Source organism: Salvelinus namaycush, chromosome 8, assembly GCF_016432855.1.
Source record: "Salvelinus namaycush isolate Seneca chromosome 8, SaNama_1.0, whole genome shotgun sequence".
Lineage (NCBI taxonomy): Eukaryota > Metazoa > Chordata > Actinopteri > Salmoniformes > Salmonidae > Salvelinus > Salvelinus namaycush.
In genome coordinates this window covers 40578220-40595402 of record NC_052314.1, presented here as the reverse complement: position 1 = coordinate 40595402, position 17183 = coordinate 40578220, and the positions used below count along the sequence as shown (strand labels likewise).

The window sequence follows — 17183 nt, the reverse complement described above, 5'->3', positions numbered from 1 at the left end:
TACATCAATAGCAGTCAATATTAATCGTCACCTTAATTCAGTCTCAACCAAGAATTTACAACTTTCAGATATCTTCACGAAGCCTGGCTAACAAGTTGAATCAGCAATACAAAATTGGGTTGAATTATTTATTTACTAAATACCTAACTAATCACACAGAATTACATATACACAGAATTAATCATACCTTGATTACAAATTACGTCATAAAGGAAAACGTCCCTAGCGGGCAGAACAGATATGACAGCTGGTTACACAAAAGAAAAGGGGCTAGGTTTGAGTGAAAGAGCGGGAAGACTGAGGAACAAAGGGCGAAGCTGTGCTATCGTAAATACAGTATCTTATGCATTCTAAATTACCGCCCATTTGGAAAAGGAAAATGCAATAAATATTTACTCTGAGCTGCGCTTCGGTAGCCGAGTCCTTTGTCCTTTGAAGAATGTCTCTGGTGGTCAATTGGATATGTTGTAGTAACGTCGTTATGTGGTAGACGGGATACTCTGTCTGTTCTTTCCTAGCCCGCGTTTGCAGCTGCTGTTGCTAAGTCAACGGCTAGGAGGTATCATTTCTGTAGTGAATAAGAGTGCAAAGTTCATACCATTCGCAACCAAAGCTCACGTTGAGGTTGGCTTAGTTCTGTAGTTGACATGTTAGTTCTTTTAACGCAGAGGCTGCAGACCTCACGTACTTGGAACAGGAGGTTACATTTTCGTCAAGGCTTTATATAGTGGAGCGAGAAGGGTGTGTCTGAAAAGTTTATAACCCATGTCTCTTCACAGGGGCGGGCCACTGGTTGAGCAGAGCCCTAACCTTATGAAAACCCAAATCTCTCATTTGGAAGCTAAAATTACATTTCATCTCTTCGCCAATAATTTTATTTTCAAACATTTAAATTGAACAACAATTCCATGTGACTCCGATAACTACAATGTGCAGACTTTCCACTGTAGAGTTTATGTCATCCTATCATTGATGAGAATGTCCCAGATGACAACCGAACTGACATAATATACATTAAGTACCACCGCATATGTTCAATTGGTCGGATTACCAGAATATAGTTAATTTCCCCCCACCTTTCTGATGTTCCCAGAATCTCTATGTTAACCAAGGGGTTTTCAAATTTCACATCAGTAGGGTAGAGAGAGGAGAAAAGGGGGGAAGAGGTATTTATGACTGTCATAAACCTACCCCCAGGCCAACGTCATGACAAATAGAATTACATATTGAACACTGATTTATAGGTGCACTTCAATTTTTTTGTTGCTATTTACCTGGTACTCTATTTTCTCTATATTTACCTCTCTATTCCTCTCCTCACTTCCTCCCTCTCTCTCTCCATAGCGGGTAGTTCAGGAGATGTGTGGGAGCGTGGTACAGTGTCGGGAGCTGACAGCTCTACCTCTACCCCTAAGGCCATCAGTGACCTGGCAGTTCGGAGGGCCCGCCACAGACTGTTGTCTGGAGACACGGACAAACACACCCAGTCCAGACCCCTCAACAAGGTCATCAAGTCTGCCTCCGCAACTACGCTCTCACTCATGATCCCTCCAGGTACACATGGGGGTGTGTGTGGGGAGGGATAATTAGTGTGTGTGTGGTGTGGGCGCGTCTGAATACTTTTTTCAGTGTGAGTGTGTCTGTTTGCATTTCTTTCTGTTTTGGGGTTATTGGATCTTGGTCTTAGTATTCAAAACTTGAGGTAAAACTATTGGTAATATAATACAGGTGTGTATGTATATTCTCTATTTACTACTGGTCTGATCTCCCCATCAAATCTCCTCTCCCCTCTCATTAGACCACCACGGAGCCTCCCCATTGGCCAGCCCCATGTCACCCCACTCCCTCTCCTCCAATCCCTCATCCAGAGACTCTTCCCCCAGTAGAGACCTTTCGCCGGCCGTAGCCAACATCAAGCCCCCCATCATCATCCACCGGGCGGGCAAGAAGTACGGCTTCACCCTCCGGGCCATCAGGGTGTACATGGGAGACACGGATATCTACACCGTACATCACATAGTCTGGGTGAGTAGGCCCAGATAATACTGGCTGCTTTATGCTTATTCCCTTAAACTAAAAGAGATTTAACACTACTGGTTATCCGGTTCTTCATCTGATTCAAGGACAGTGTTACCAGTGAGTTGCCAGTGATATGTTGTATATTTTCAATCTCTCTCTCTCTCTCCATTTTTCTCTCTCCCCCTCTCTCTGTCTCTATCCCTCTCCCTCCATCTCTCTCTCTCTCCCTCTCTGTCTCTCTCAGCATGTGGAGGAGGGTGGTCCTGCCCATGATGCAGGGCTGAGAGAAGGAGACCTCATCACTCATGTGAACGGGGAGGCTGTCCACGGCCTGGTCCACACTGAGGTGGTGGAGCTCATCCTCAAGGTACACGCACGCACACACACACACACACACACACACACACACACACACACACACACACACACACACACACACACACACACACACACACTCTAGCTCCTGTCTTATACGTGTTGTGTCTTACCCTCAGAGTGGTGGTAAGGTGTCCGTCTCAGCCACGCCTTTTGAGAACACCTCCATCAAGGTAGGCCCCGCCCGCAAGACCAGCTCCAAATCCAAGATGGCGCGTCGCAACAAAAAGATCAAGACCAAAGATGGAGGCCAGGAAAGGTTGGTCTCTTAGCTGAGTGATCTCACACACTTACCATGCACCGTTCCTCTCAAGAAGTCATGGTAGATGGAACATACATTCTGTTAAATGGATTGTTTGTGTCTTTTTAACTCTTCAGCTGTGTGCGTGTGTTTTCATTAGCAGCGGCAAGAAGAGGAACTCTCTGTTCAGGAAGATCACTAAGCAGGCGTCTCTGCTCCACACCAGCCGTAGTCTATCCTCTCTCAACCGCTCCCTGTCTTCTGGAGAGAGTGGACCAGGGTCTCCCACACACAACCTGTCCCCCAGGTCACCTACACCTGGCTACCGCTCCACGCCTGACTCTGCACACTCTGGTAAGATACACACACACGGGGCCACAAACACAAACCTTGCACAAGGTCTTGGAAGAGGTCATAAAAGGTGATGATTATAAATGCGTAAAGGTCTGACTGTGCGTTTCTGTGTGGGTTGTGTTTTCTCAGTAGGGGTAAACTCGTCTCAGAGCAGCTCTCCCAGCTCCAGTGTTCCTAACTCCCCAGCCAGCTCCGGTCACATCCGGCCCAGCTCCCTCCATGGCCTGGCCCCCAAGCTCCAGCGCCAGTACCGTTCCCCTCGACGCAAGTCAGCCGGCAACATCCCCCTATCCCCCCTGGCCCGTACCCCCTCCCCCACCCAGCAGAGCACCTCCCCCCAACGTTCTCCCTCCCCCTTGCCCAGCCATGCTGCGGGCTCCTCCTCTATGGGCCAGTCCTTCCCCGTGAAACTCCACTCCTCCCCTCCTCTGGTCAGGCATATCTCCAGGCCCAAGAGCACTGAACCCCCCCGCTCCCCACTCCTCAAACGAGTACAATCCACCGAGAAGCTAGCCTCCTCCCTCTCCTCCTCCTCCTCTCCGTCTGCGTCGGGGGCCGGAGGTGACAAGAAGCTGCCTGTAGCGGTGACGGGACGTAAACACAGCCTGGACATCTCCCACCAGGAGTTTAAGAAGGAGATGCTTCAGAGAGACCCCAGTCTGCAGAGCCTGCAGGAGTCAGCTGGGGAGAGAGAGGGGGTGCTGGGGGTGGGGACAGGGGTGGGGGGTCGCGGGGGCCCCGTGGAGAAGGGCAGCCTGCAGAAACACTCCTCCTCCAGCAGGAAGCTGGGGCGTCAGGAGGGGGACGTCGGACCGGCAGCCGGGTCCCTGGGGCTGGCCCCCGGGAAGAGCAAGCTGAAGGACAAGCTGTCAGCCATTAGACAGGACCGGGCTGAGAGGAGGGAGTCACTGCAGAAGCAGGATGCTATCCACGAGGTGGACTCTTCAGAGGACGAGACAGACGAGGGGTCGGAGGACAGCCAGGACGGGAGGGGCAGGAACACCTGTACTTTTACCCCCCCGCTACTCCGCCCCACCTCCGTCATGGCCACCGCCCCCCGCACGGGACCCGGGGGCACCCTCCCCTCCCTGTGTCTGTCCCCCTCCTCCACCCTGCTGCCCAGCAGAGCCACCATACCCTCCACACTCCCCGAACATAAGCCCACTCAGAGTGCTCCTTCGCTGGGAGTGAAAGACAGCGGCTCAGCCTCCTCAGATGACTGTGGGAGGAGAGAGGGGAAGGCTCCAGACCCCAGCTCCAAGTTCACCCAGAGCCCCCTGTCCAGCACCTTCGCCACACCCGGCAGTGCTTTCATCTCCATCAGTAAGGACACCTTCCTGAAGCCTGCTGCTCCATCTTCACATCAGGAATGGAGGAGCCCCAAGCTACCTGAGCCCAGAGGGAAGAGCAGTAGTCCTGGGTTATGGAGTGAGGAGAGAGACTCTGGCCTGGAGGCCCCCAGATCCAGCCCCACTGGATCCATAGATGGCAGATACATAGCCCACACACCCATCTCCTCCCCAGGCATCACCAAGGAGAAAAAGGAGGCAGACAACCGGAGGCAGGCTGCTGCTGCCGCCGCCGCTGCAGCCTACGCCACCCCAGCCTATGCCATCCCCAGCCCCCCAGCCCAAGTGTCAGGGTCAGAGAGTGGGATGGACAAAGTTGTGTCCCAGCTAGCCACTGTGGCTAAGAGCTTCCTGGGGCCCGTCAAACTCACTATCCCTGGGGCAAAGGAGGCCTTTGAGAGGGCCAAAGACCAGAACCAGAGACCCTCCGACCCCCTTCACCCCAAGGCCACACCCGACTCACCCCTTACCACTACCACCACCACACCCCTCTCCCCCTCCCCCTTTAGACACCCTGCTCCTCAGCCACCGCCACGCCTGTCCTCCCAGTCTTCTCCCCGGCAGCCCTCTTACAAAACTGAGCCAGCCCCCCCTCCCCCTCCACAGAGGAGGGCCTCCCCTCCTAAAGACTGTGCCCCGGGACCCCAGGACCACCCAGAGAGGCCGTTGATGGGGTTACGAGGCAGTAGGGAGACTCCAGCCATTACAGCTGTTTCTGCACCAAGGCAGGGGCCCACCAACACACCCACCCAGACCCCTACTGCAGCCTCAGAGCAGCGCAAGAGGCCAGACCCCGCGGTCCCACGGAGACCCAACCCTGCCTCCGCAGCCTCCACCCCACAGGACAAAACCAGCAGCAAGAAGACGTAGCAGAAAACAAGACTCAAGAAACACCCATGACAATACAGACTGCTGGCACGAGATTTTAATCTTAATCCACAAACAACTGCATGTTTGGGAGAAAATAACAATTTATTCAAAACTCTTTGCAACACACAAATCATTGAGAGAGAGCGAGAGCGAGAAAGAGAGAGATCTTTGCCCTGACTGTGTATGTCCCAGAGGCATCCAGGCTCGCTGTGCATCTCTTGTTCTTCTTATTCCCTGTTTTATCATTCAGACACGGATTAATGTTCCTGTGAAGTCAGTCTGTGTTTGTTTCCCCCTGCAAAGAAACATGGGGGCTAGAAATAAACCGTGTTAGTTCACTGATCCACGGGGAAGGATTAACAAACGCCCGCACGAATGGTTTTTCTAGTATCCTGCCTCGTTACCTTTCACCTTGTAGTTCCGGTAGTCTGACGTGCGTTCTTAGCTAGCCAATAGATCAGGTCGTGCCTTATAAACAAAATGGCATCCCACCCCACCACTCCACCCTGCCCGTGTGTGTCTCCAGCCGTCCGTGACTGAAAAGGGTGTATCTCAGCAATACAAGTAGCGTATGCTTCGCAATCAGTATAAATACATTACAGTCTGTTAATGAAACAATCTGCATTGCTCACGTTTACACACTCAGCAGTTTACAAAAGGCAAATTACATTGTGTGTTATTATTATTACTCCCTCATGGTCTAACGCTGCACTCTGTCTCTCTAACAGTATAATACTGCAGACTGGCTAGAAAAGCCTCTAGTCCCTATATAACACACTATTAATTAAGCGGCTGTCAATGTCTATTAAAGCAGCGTTTTGTATTGTATATCATAGCGTTCCATGGTAAACTCCTTCCCCATCCGCTCCACTGGCCCTTCCATGACTAGATGGACCCGCCAGTGTACCGAATAGAGCTCTATGTGGGTGTGAGCATGTGTTGTGGTAGCTAGGATACCCGCCTAGCCATTCACCTTGTAACTGCATGATAGCCTCAGCAAATCTACACCCCTTACTCCAGGGACATGTTTTTAATGATAAAGGAATAATAGGTGGTTCATATGACAGCTTTACATAGGGTGGACTACAGGTGAGGTGGGGAGGGAGGTTCAGTGATCCGGTCACAGACTGCCTGGGGACAACTGATCAATCTGGTCTTAGTCTGATTTGATCGCATCTTGTTTGGTCAACTACACAGACAGACGCAGTGTTGAAATACGAGTCAAGTGGTTAAGATGAGGTACTGTAGATCTTTTAAAGAGATTTGGGTTTGTGTACCAGGCAGGAGCTCAATTACCCAGACTCCTCGGTAACTGAGGCAGGAAGTCAGCTCACAGGTCTGTTTACAGGCCAGTCAAAAGTACTACAGTAGGCACACCAGCCATCTATAAACTATATTATGACAACCAGTGGTTCTCCACATCCAAATGGACCATTATCTTTATTTCTAGCCCCTGCGCACTCTGTTTTTATCAGCCACTAAAGGTGTTGATTTGACTTTGTATCTGGACCAACTTGCTGTGTTCTCTGTGTTATGCCTCTTATCCTGTAAAGCTAGCAGACTTTACTTTCTATATGCGTGCAAGAGTATGTATTGTCGTTTGGCTGTCAGATGTGTATATATACGAATATTTAAAGGTCTGTTTTTGTGTGTGTTTTAGTTAGGGTAGACTTTGTTAGTTACCCCTGTTAGTACTGTCTGTCCCTGATAGGCCTGATGCTCGACTGATGTCTCAGTTGGCCTATAGGGTCGGGACGGGCCAGTAGGGGCGTGGGCTTTGCACAACCCTTTTATCTCTGTCAAATGGAAACGCCAACTAAATAAAAGGGCCAATCAGATCCCTGGCTTTTAGGTCAGTCACGACAATGTCGACCAATCAGTGAGCTGAACAACCCTATGTTCTTGTGTGCCACTGCTCTGTGTGTGAGTGTTCGTGAGTGTGTCTGTTAGTGTGTATTCATGGTGCAAAACTATGGCCATGTGACTACCTTCCTCATTAATCTAAATTATTTTGGTGTGCGAGTTCAAATCTCCCTCTGTATGTGTGTCAGTCCACAGTGTGTCCTGCGAAGTTTACGTTGCTGTTGGAGATGTTGCAGAGAGCAGCTCTGGGATGACTGAGGGTGAGACGGGACTATATCCGTCTGGTGTCCTAATAGATACTGAAGAGGTCTGTGTTGTCAATACCTAACCCCAGACAGACAGACAACCCCGTTGACTGACTGACTGTGGCTTCCGATCTGTGTAATATGTTTACATGTTGTTCTATCTTTCTCATCCGGAATCCTCTGTGCCACTTGCAATCCACCCCTGTAGCAGAGAGTGATCATTATCGATGCCAACAGCTTTCCACATGCTAAAGTTACCCCGGATTATATCAGGGTGACTAGCTTGTCGTGGTCTTTACATGCACATTTTAATGTAACCTAATCACTGATGTACCACAGACGATGTTAATGTGGAGGAACAGCACGTCATGTTTAAGGTTGGGCCCTGGTCAAAAGTAGTGCACTATATGGGAAATGGGGTGCCATTTCGGCAACATCCTAAATCACCTGCAGTGCGAATAGTTGTCTCCTCTAGTGCAGAAGGATCGAGGTGAGATAGGTAGATTAGTTAGTCAGGTATAAGCCTCACGGAGGCCTCACACCTGCTGTCATTTGTCACAGGGACATATCGGCCAAGCTTAGCGCTATTATTTAACCACTTGCATATCACCCAGGCATCCTCCCATCTGGTAGGCTCTGCTGGTGGTCCTGTCGTTATTGCTACACGGACAGCTGCTATTCTCTCTGATCAATATGAGTGCCATCCTCCACCGCCCGGCACCAGCCTCACCATCCCCTGACAGCAAACACTTAATGTTGTATCGCACACGCACACACACACACACACACACACAGTCCCATGTGTGATGATGATAGTCCAGCCATCTGTCTGAAAGTCAAGTCAAGTGTCAGTTTCCCTGGTGGAGTCATTAATCTCTAGCCCGGGGCTGTGTGCTGTTCCCTGCTCCTAGCACACACACACACACACACACACACACAGCAAATCCAGCCAAACAAAACACTACCTACGCCTAGCCTGGGACCGTCACCTCCGATTTTCAGCCAGGCCTCCCCTTGAGCCTGAAGCCACGGTAACCACCCGCCATAGGGGCACTCCCTCTCTCTGTTAACCCTGTGTGTAACCTCCACCCTGGACCTCCCAGTGTTTTAACCTCACTAGATGTCTAAAGACTGAGATCCATCCAGGATGTGTTTTTACTGTGTCCGCAGTGTGCAGAGTGTGGCAAAGCCCATAGCAGTGTCAGGGCTGTCTACTGTCAGTGTGTAGAGACCAATGCCACTCAACTGAACTGAAGGTAGAAAATACAATTGACTCTATACTATGGACTGGACTTCTGGGGGTTTTCGGCCAGTATTTTAATGGGTGTGTGCGATCCTTTTGTGTGTACAGTGTGTTTGAAGCTGAAAAGTGTGAAGGAGAGGAGTGCGGTTCTGCCGGAGAAGGGTTCAAAAAAGATTGCTAGAGTAAAGCCAGTGCAATATCTTTTTATTTTCTGTTGTGGTAAACGCATGTTGTTGTTAATCCTACCTTATCTTAATAATAAAGTTTTTTTTTAATGTAACTTTGTTTTGATATGCGATTGTTTATTATTGTCAGTATTTCCTTATGAGTATAGTATGAGATGATGATCTGTGGTGCGTGGTGGACCTCTGGCGTAAGATAAATACAGTAAGTACTCCAAAATGATCAACAATGCCATAAAACAATGTATTGTCGGGCATTTGACACAATAGTGCTTTTAATATTCACATACGTTCCCTTTTACAGTATCTGACATAACAAACTGAAATCACCATTTGGATTTTACCTCCAATAAATGTCAGACGGAAGAAGAGTGTTGATAAATGGATGACAAGTGAAACCGTACTCCTGTCCCTGCCACCACTTTAATAGATTACACATACGCCTCTTTACCAAGGTAGCAGCACTCTCTTTTTCTGCTTGGGAAAATCTCATAAAAAATCGAATCATTAAAATTGCCCTTCCCTCTGAAGCGTTTATTTTTAAGCGATTTGTCCCAGTCATGTCCACTGTCCTCCGAGGGGTAGAAATGACAGTAAATTATCTGGAAACTAATTTTCGTGTTCTTTATCAGTAAAGTGGCCTGCCGTCTGTTAAGTCAAGTGAGGCGACAGTAATGCTCTGTAAATGGTATGGTCTGGGGGTTAGACCAACTGTCTGTCTCTCTCTCTCCAGCCCTTCTCTGGAAGATTTCTGGCCTCTTAATGGTCTTGAGAGACAGCTTGAAGCAGGGATGCAGTGCATTTTACCCAGGCTAATGTGTACCGCAAGCCTCGCCACACCGCCAGGGCCAGAGACGCACGACAGCCAGGGTTCAGGGGTCAGAACGGCTGATTTAAACGACGCCACAGCCCGGGGATAATTGGGTCCCTTTTCGCCTCCACTTCCCCATCCGTCCATTCCTCCATCCATCCATCAATCCATCCATAGAGACCTGTCAGAGTGGAGGTGTAAGAGGGAAGAAGGGAGGAACCTCTGGGGGATGCCAGCACACAGCCCATAGACGGTAGTGAGCTGCACTCTTGACAGTGAACAATACCCCCCGGCCTACACCGACACACTACACACACACAGGGTGAGAGCTAGAGCTGGCTGGTTGACAGCCAGGCGGTGCGGGTGATCGCCTCTCTGACAGAGCTCTACATGACCGGCAAATGTATTCCTGTCGGTGTGGCAATAGGCAGGGCCACTGCCATCCTGACAACTGACAACCTACCGGGGGAGGAGGGTGGAACGGGTCAATAAGCTCTTCTTTGTTGTTCAAGTTTCCCTTTTTCCTACCACTTTCCTTAGTCCCTGTAAACCAATGGTTGTTTTCTCTAAGAAGAGGAAAAAAAGTGGTATCTCTTTCTCCCTATTGCCACAGGACTTTATCTGTCTTTTATCATACAGAGACATTGGGTTGTTCTAGATCCGTTCTAGGGTAGACTACTCACCTGACTACAGTAAAAGACTTAAAGCAAGTTGTTGATTGGCTGAAGCCTGGCAGAGAAGGATGGCATCCCATTACTCTGTTCTCTCTAATTGCTCCCCAGTCTGTAGGCACCAGGTGCCAGGTACTTAATGAGGCCCTGATGTATGGCTACTGTACACACACACACACTCTCTGAACCACCATACACCTGATGTATGGCAACTGTTCGTCTACCCTCTCCCACTATACACCGTGACGCCTTGGGGACTATTAGTCCATGAAATAGCTGCCATTGTAAAACGTCATAGAGATGGATTGTTGTTTTAGGTTTTTGTGTGAAAAGGGCGATATACCATTCTTTGTTCCTTTGAGATGTTGAGGAGGCATGTCCATAAGGGATGGACAGAGGTGGGGTAAGTGGTGGATTTTAGAGTATGATAGTTGATATCCGTGCACCTGTCCTCTTCGTTTGTTGGGGGGGGGGGGGGGGGGGTGATGTGGGAAGGGGTTAATTAGGTACCACAGATGGGAGTGTGTAGGGTGTGGGCGGAGTCCCTTGTAGGTGGTGTGGCCAGGGTGAGGTTGAGGAGAGGGGGTGTGGAGAGGGGTACGGGCACCTGGGTTCTCTATCAGTGTCTGACTGATTAATTAAGATGTCAGCCAAGATAATCCCGTCTTCACAGCACCGCTACTCTGCTGAGGACACACACAGTCAGTCTTACCAACACCAACACTGCATTCAGATGACACAGTACACACCTCATCACCCGCCTGCACGCATTTCTCTTCCTTTGTCTTGTTCCTCCCTTTACTTCTCTCCCTCTACCACTGTCTCTCCATCTCTCTTACTAACTTTCTTTTTCACACCCAAATTCTCCCCTCGTACCTCTTGTTTTCACAACCCACTTAACGATTCTCTACCATCTCTCCCTTTTTCTCTCACCCTCTTGTTGTATCCTCCTCCCCCCTTTCATTACTCCCCCTTCTCTCTCCTTTCTCGACTCCCCTTCTCAGATCAGGATGCTGGAGCCTATCTTTGATCTGTCTGACAGCTCTCTCTATCAGTGCATGGCTCTACACTGGAGGGACTGACTGAGTGCAGCAGCCTTGGACCAATGGACCTCCGCTGCACCACTAACAGAAAAGAAGCTCCAGGATATCCTACAGACACACACACCAGTGGCATATGTTCATGGATGCCCAAAGATTGACCTCTCAAAAAAATAAACACATGAATATATCTTTTGTCTCTCTGTGTTTCATAATTTTCCTTCAATTCGCAAGAGACTTAATATATTTCACCGGAGAAAGCATCCGAGTGAGCGAGACAGCACCCCTCTGTCTCTGTGTTCAGGCCATCTATCTGATGCTGTCTGGTTAAAAATAATATGATATTGTTGCCGCCCATAGCATAAAATGCAAGTGAAGCCAGAGAGCATTTGGCCTCCCTTGATAAAAATAAATAAAAATAATAGCCAATCAGCATTGAACTATACTGAGTGAGCTCAACTGTGAAAGGTCCTGGCGCACCAAATAAAAGTGTCAAGGGAAGCCAGTTTGGATTTGGCTTCACTCCAATCACATCACATCGAGAACAATACCTCATTGACTGAAACAACTTGAATTGTTGCATCTCGTTGTGTTGTTGTCCTCCGGTGGCTAGCTAGCAAAAATTGTCCCATTATGGAAATGATGGAAAACAGAAAGGAAAACGCAGCACACTGCTGCTCATGCTCCCAGATGATATTTATTTCTAACAACATTTCGACCCTTAGGTCTTCATCAAGCATCCATATCCCAGGTGGGGGTGGAAAGTCCTATATATAGGAGCAGTACTCAGTGACATCACTTCCTGAAACAGGAGGTAAAAAATGTATAACGTAGGTTCACAATATTAACATTCAATGTATCAAAATATATGATCATACACAAGGAATGTGATCAATATTTACAGTAATATACATACAATATTCAATTAGGATAAAATAATTAAATAATAATTTGGATGTTTTGAAACTATAAAAATGGTTTCAAGTCGAACTCCTCGTTAAGGCCAAGAGGAGCCTGTGGATCCAGAAAGGTACCTTTTGAAGAAGTTTCCTCTCCCTTTACTAAATTAGCCATGGATGGAGATATGGATTTGGACATGGGGTTTTACTTATTTCCTCCATACTGGTCAATGATTATAATGGCGATTCTGATCCAACCACAAATTCATACATTGTGTCCCAGGCCTGAGAGAATAGAAGTTCAATATGTAGCTAGATGTAGAAGGCTAATGTTAACTAGCTAACCTTTCCCATGAAATGAAGTTAGGCCAGCGAGCAAGCATTTTAGCCAGGTAGCCTAGGACAAAAAAAAAAGTGTGTTTCAGCAACATGAAAGAGAGGAGGATGGCATTGCCGTTTCTCTACAAGTAGGGTGAATCAACATGTTTTTTCTTCTTGCGCGCACGAACACAGACACACACAAAGACAGACAGACAGACAGACAGACAGACAGACAGACAGACAGACAGACAGACAGACAGACAGACAGACAGACAGACAGACAGACAGACAGACAGACATCAGAACCATGGACATCATCAGAACAATGGCCACATATTTAGCTTACGTCGATTAAACTAAATCTTTTTTAGTATCGTTTAGTTGTCACTGTATTAGACTAAGCATAAGTAATTTGATAATGTTGAAATGGTGCTAGAATAGTGGAGGTAGCTCCTGTTTTCTTTGCGACTCACGCTAACTCCCTGTGGTTCTAAATCAATAGTTGTTAGGTAGGCCGAAAATGTCGTAAACATTAACTTGCTTGATCATGCTGTAGGTAATGTAACTGTTTGTTACATGCAATATGCTTTGTGGAATTCACCGGACAGAGGTTGCTCTCCGGTTTTGTGATGAAACAAAGGTGTGGTCAAATTTATTCTGTCACTGTTTTTTTCTTATTGTCAGGCCTTAGGACTATAAATCCCAATCGCAAGGTATATGAACTAACAGGTTACAGAGCAAACAACACAATTATCTCAACTCATAAGTTGTTATATGTTTTTCGGGTCCCTCACTTGGCTTCCCCCAGTGATATTACCCACCCACCGCTACTGACTAAATGGTGCCGGAGGGTACTGCTACCGTTTTATGGGCTCCTAACCAACTCTGCTATTTTGTGTGTGTTTTCGCATTGTTTGTAACTTATTTTGTATATAATGTTGCTGCTACCGTCTCTTATGACCAAAGAGCTTCTGGGCATCAGAACAATAGTTACTCACTTCAAACTGGACGAAGATTTTGTCTTTAACGGGATCGCAGCCATAAGAAGTTTTAAACTGGTGATCATGACCACCAACTGTACAGGGGTTAAAACATTTGTAGTGTAGGGGCATTAATCCACTCAAACTAAAACAAAATAAAAATGATTTAACAACAACTAACACCCACTCCTTCAGCTATTCAAACTTCCATAACTCCCTCCCCAGGCTCTGGGGCCTGAGAGGGTATCACTGCTCTTGAACCACCTCATGCAACTCCTTCGCGGAGGAATCTTTTAGTCCAAGGAACCGCTCTGCCGCATCCACAATAATGCCCATCGTCCTGGACTTTCCCTCTACATTAGCCCTGCCGATGATCACCATTGCCATAGAAACCACAAAGTCCACTTTCTTTACATGCATCATATCTGGATCCTGCTGGTGGGAGACCAACTCTGCAGCCTACAGCGATGGCCTATCATGGCGCCTTCAGGAGGACCAGTTGTTCCCTCAGCCCTGTTTAACGCCATTCTTCCTGTCTTCCGACCGCCATACGATTCATGTTCCACATTCGTCTCCACCATCCTTCCATTATCGGAGTCTGTGCTCTCATCTTCTCCTGTTGTTCAGTGTCATCCCTCCCCCCATTATCACTATTATACATGACTACTATTATACTACAGGTTCCTGAGACGAATGTTCACGCTGAGCAGCAGGCTCAGTTGACAGCTTCTGCCTAACTTCAATTTTAGCTTTCTTTAATTAACCATTATCAACAGCAGTCCATCCAATAATCTCCTCACTCTTCCTCCCTACGTTGCTAGCGTCATCGGCTTCAGAATCGTAACCTACTTCCTTCTTTCTCCTCATCGACCCCAAGCCGTCTTCAAGAGCATGCTCCCCTTATATCCTTATTCTGTTGAGATTTTCCTGAAACCAGCCAACTTTCAACTGTCTCATAATTTCTCCTGTTTTACAGTTTTGTAATATATAACTATAAAAAAATGTACCATGAAATAGTAAGATAACATGTTTCGCTAACTATTTCATAGGTTGTGTGATGTTTAAGGTGCATGTTTTTGTTGTTTTTGTCTAAGCTAGAAAAAACTAAGTCCCTCCATTATTAGTAATGAAGCCATGCTAGGTGGAAAGGATTTAACATGGAGGTGAGCCTAACAAAATTGCGTTGCAGACATTTAGAAGTTATAAAAGTATGCGAACACTAGGTAGCCCTGGTATGCTTAGCTATTCATTTATTTTCCTGCTAGCTGTACACTGCTAGTAGGGGTCATTGTAAATTAGAATGTACAGTACCTTCCACTAATATTGGCACCCTTGGTAAATATGAGCAAAACGAGCTGTGAATTAAAAAAAATCTATATTTTTTATCCTCATGGTCTTTCATTCAAAATATTCAGAAAAATCGAACCTTTAATTAAAGTAAAATAATTGAAAGAAAAAATATCTTATAAAACAAATATTTTTCTCATATGTGTGCCACAAATTTTGGCACCCCTTAATTTAATACTTTGTGCAACCTCCCTATGCCAAGATAACAGCTCTGAGTCTTCTCCTATAATACGTAATGAGGTTGGAGAACACATGGCAAGGAATCTGAGACCATTCCTCCATACAGAATCTCTCCAGATTCTTCAGATTCTTCAGGTCCACGCTTGTGGAATCTCCTCTTCAGCTCATCCCACAGGTTTTCTATGGGGTTTAGTTCAGAGGACTGGGATGGCCATGGCAAAAACTTGAATCTGTGGTCAGTGAACCATTTTTGTGTTGATTTTGAGGTGTGCTTTGGATCATTGTCCTGCTGGAAGATCCAACCACAGCCAAGTTTAAGCTTCCAAGCAGAGGCAGTCAGGTTTTGATGTAATATCTGCTGGTCCATGATACCATGTATCCTAACAAGGTGTCCAAGGCCTTTGGAAGAAAAACAGCCACACAACATCAAAGATCCACCATCATACTTCACAGTGGGGATGAGGTACTTTTCTGCATGGCTATCTTTCTGTCTATGCCAAACCCACCTCTGGTGTTTGTTTCCAAAAAGCTCTATTTTGGTCTCCTCTGACCATAGAACCCGGTCTCGTTGAAAGTTCCAGTAATGTTTGGCAAACTGTAGGCGCTTGAGTTTGTTGTTTGATGACAGCAAAGTTTTTTTATGACAACCCTACCAAACAACTTGTGGTTGTGTAGGTGGCGTCTGATCGTAGTTTTGGAGACTTTCTGACCCCAAGACGCAACTAACGTCTGCAATTCTCCAGCTGTGATCCTTGGATATGTTTGGGCCCCTCGAACCATCCTCCTCACTGTGCATGGGGTCAATATATTTAATTTTTATTTAACTAGGCAAGTCAGTTAAGAACAAATTCTTATTTACAATGACGGCCTACCCTGGCCAAACCTTAACAACGCTGGGACAATTATGCGCCACCCTATGGGACTCCCAAAAACAGCCGGTTGTGATACAGCCTGGAATTGAACCAGGGTCTGTAGCCTGTAGCGTCTAGCACTGAGATGCAGTGCCTTAGACCGCTGCGCCACTCAGGAGAAAATAAAGACACACACCCTTTTCCAGGCCAATTGTTAACATCTCTAGTTGCTTTAAACTTCTTAATTATTGCCCTGATAGTGGAAGTGGGCATTTTCAACCGTTGAGCTATTTTCTTATAGCCATTTCCTGATTTGTGCAGCTCAACAACCTTTTGTCGCACATCATTACTGTATTCTCGGGTCTTTCCCATAGTGATGGATGACTATGGGAACTTGGCCTGTGTGTCACCTCATACTTATACCCCAGTGAAACAGGAAGTCATGGCTTACCACTTACGTGCTCCTAATCACTCAGGTGAATTTAAAAACGAAATGGGAATATAATTCAGTTAGATTTTACTCATAAGAATTTCTAGGGGTGCCAATAATTGTGGCACACGTTTCGGATATTTTTATTTATTTCACATGTATTTTTTTCAATAATTTTACTTCAATTAAAGGTTAGATTTTTGTGAATATTTTGAATGAAAGACCAAGAGGATAAACAGCAAAGACATTTTTTTTCACAGCCCGTTTTGCTCATATTTAACAAGGGTCCAATATTAGTGGGGTGCACTGTATAGCATTGAGTAACATGTTTACACTACTATAGTGGGTAATCTTTTGAGATGTCTTGGACATATACAATTTGTTGATTTTACATAGCGTACCTTTTGTACTATTTATAAGTTAATAGCCTTTTTTTTGTACAGATACAAATTAATTGAATAGAAATAGAAATATGTGCTGTTAAAAGACTGAACATAGGATATGTGAATGTATATTTTTTTATGTAGCTATTTTTCTATTAATAATGAGAACTGTGAATTTATATTTTTCTACAAAGCAATTGTAATGAAGCAGGTAATTGACCCTCAACACTTTTGGAAAAAAAATATGTTTATTAAATTCTACTGATGTCACGGCCGTTGTCGGAAGGAGACCAAGGTGCAGCGTGGTCAGCGTACATTTTCTTTTATTATAGTAAATGTCGCCAACAAAACAAGAAAACAAAGAAACGACCGTGAAGCTTAACAGGGCAATACTAACAAAGATAACTACCCACAAACACCAAAGGAAAAAAGGCTGCCTAAGTATGATTCCCAATCAGAGACAACGATAGACAGCTGTCCCTGATTGAGAACCATACCCAGCCAAAACATAGAAATACAAAACATAGAA

General features: G+C 46.3%; 1 protein-coding gene across 1 annotated transcript in view; it reads left to right on the top strand.

Annotated features, from left to right (window-relative positions):
- LOC120052125 (microtubule-associated serine/threonine-protein kinase 2-like) overlaps nucleotides 1–8839 on the top strand; it is a 233160-nt gene extending 224321 nt beyond the window's left edge. The window contains exons 22-27 of the mRNA XM_038998970.1: nucleotides 1345–1554; nucleotides 1799–2025; nucleotides 2264–2386; nucleotides 2514–2653; nucleotides 2796–2989; nucleotides 3119–8839. Coding sequence (XP_038854898.1) covers nucleotides 1345–1554; nucleotides 1799–2025; nucleotides 2264–2386; nucleotides 2514–2653; nucleotides 2796–2989; nucleotides 3119–5208 — 2984 coding nt within the window. The 3' untranslated portion in view covers nucleotides 5209–8839. The remainder of the gene's footprint in view (nucleotides 1–1344; nucleotides 1555–1798; nucleotides 2026–2263; nucleotides 2387–2513; nucleotides 2654–2795; nucleotides 2990–3118) is intronic.
- The last annotated feature ends 8344 nt before the right edge of the window (nucleotides 8840–17183 follow it).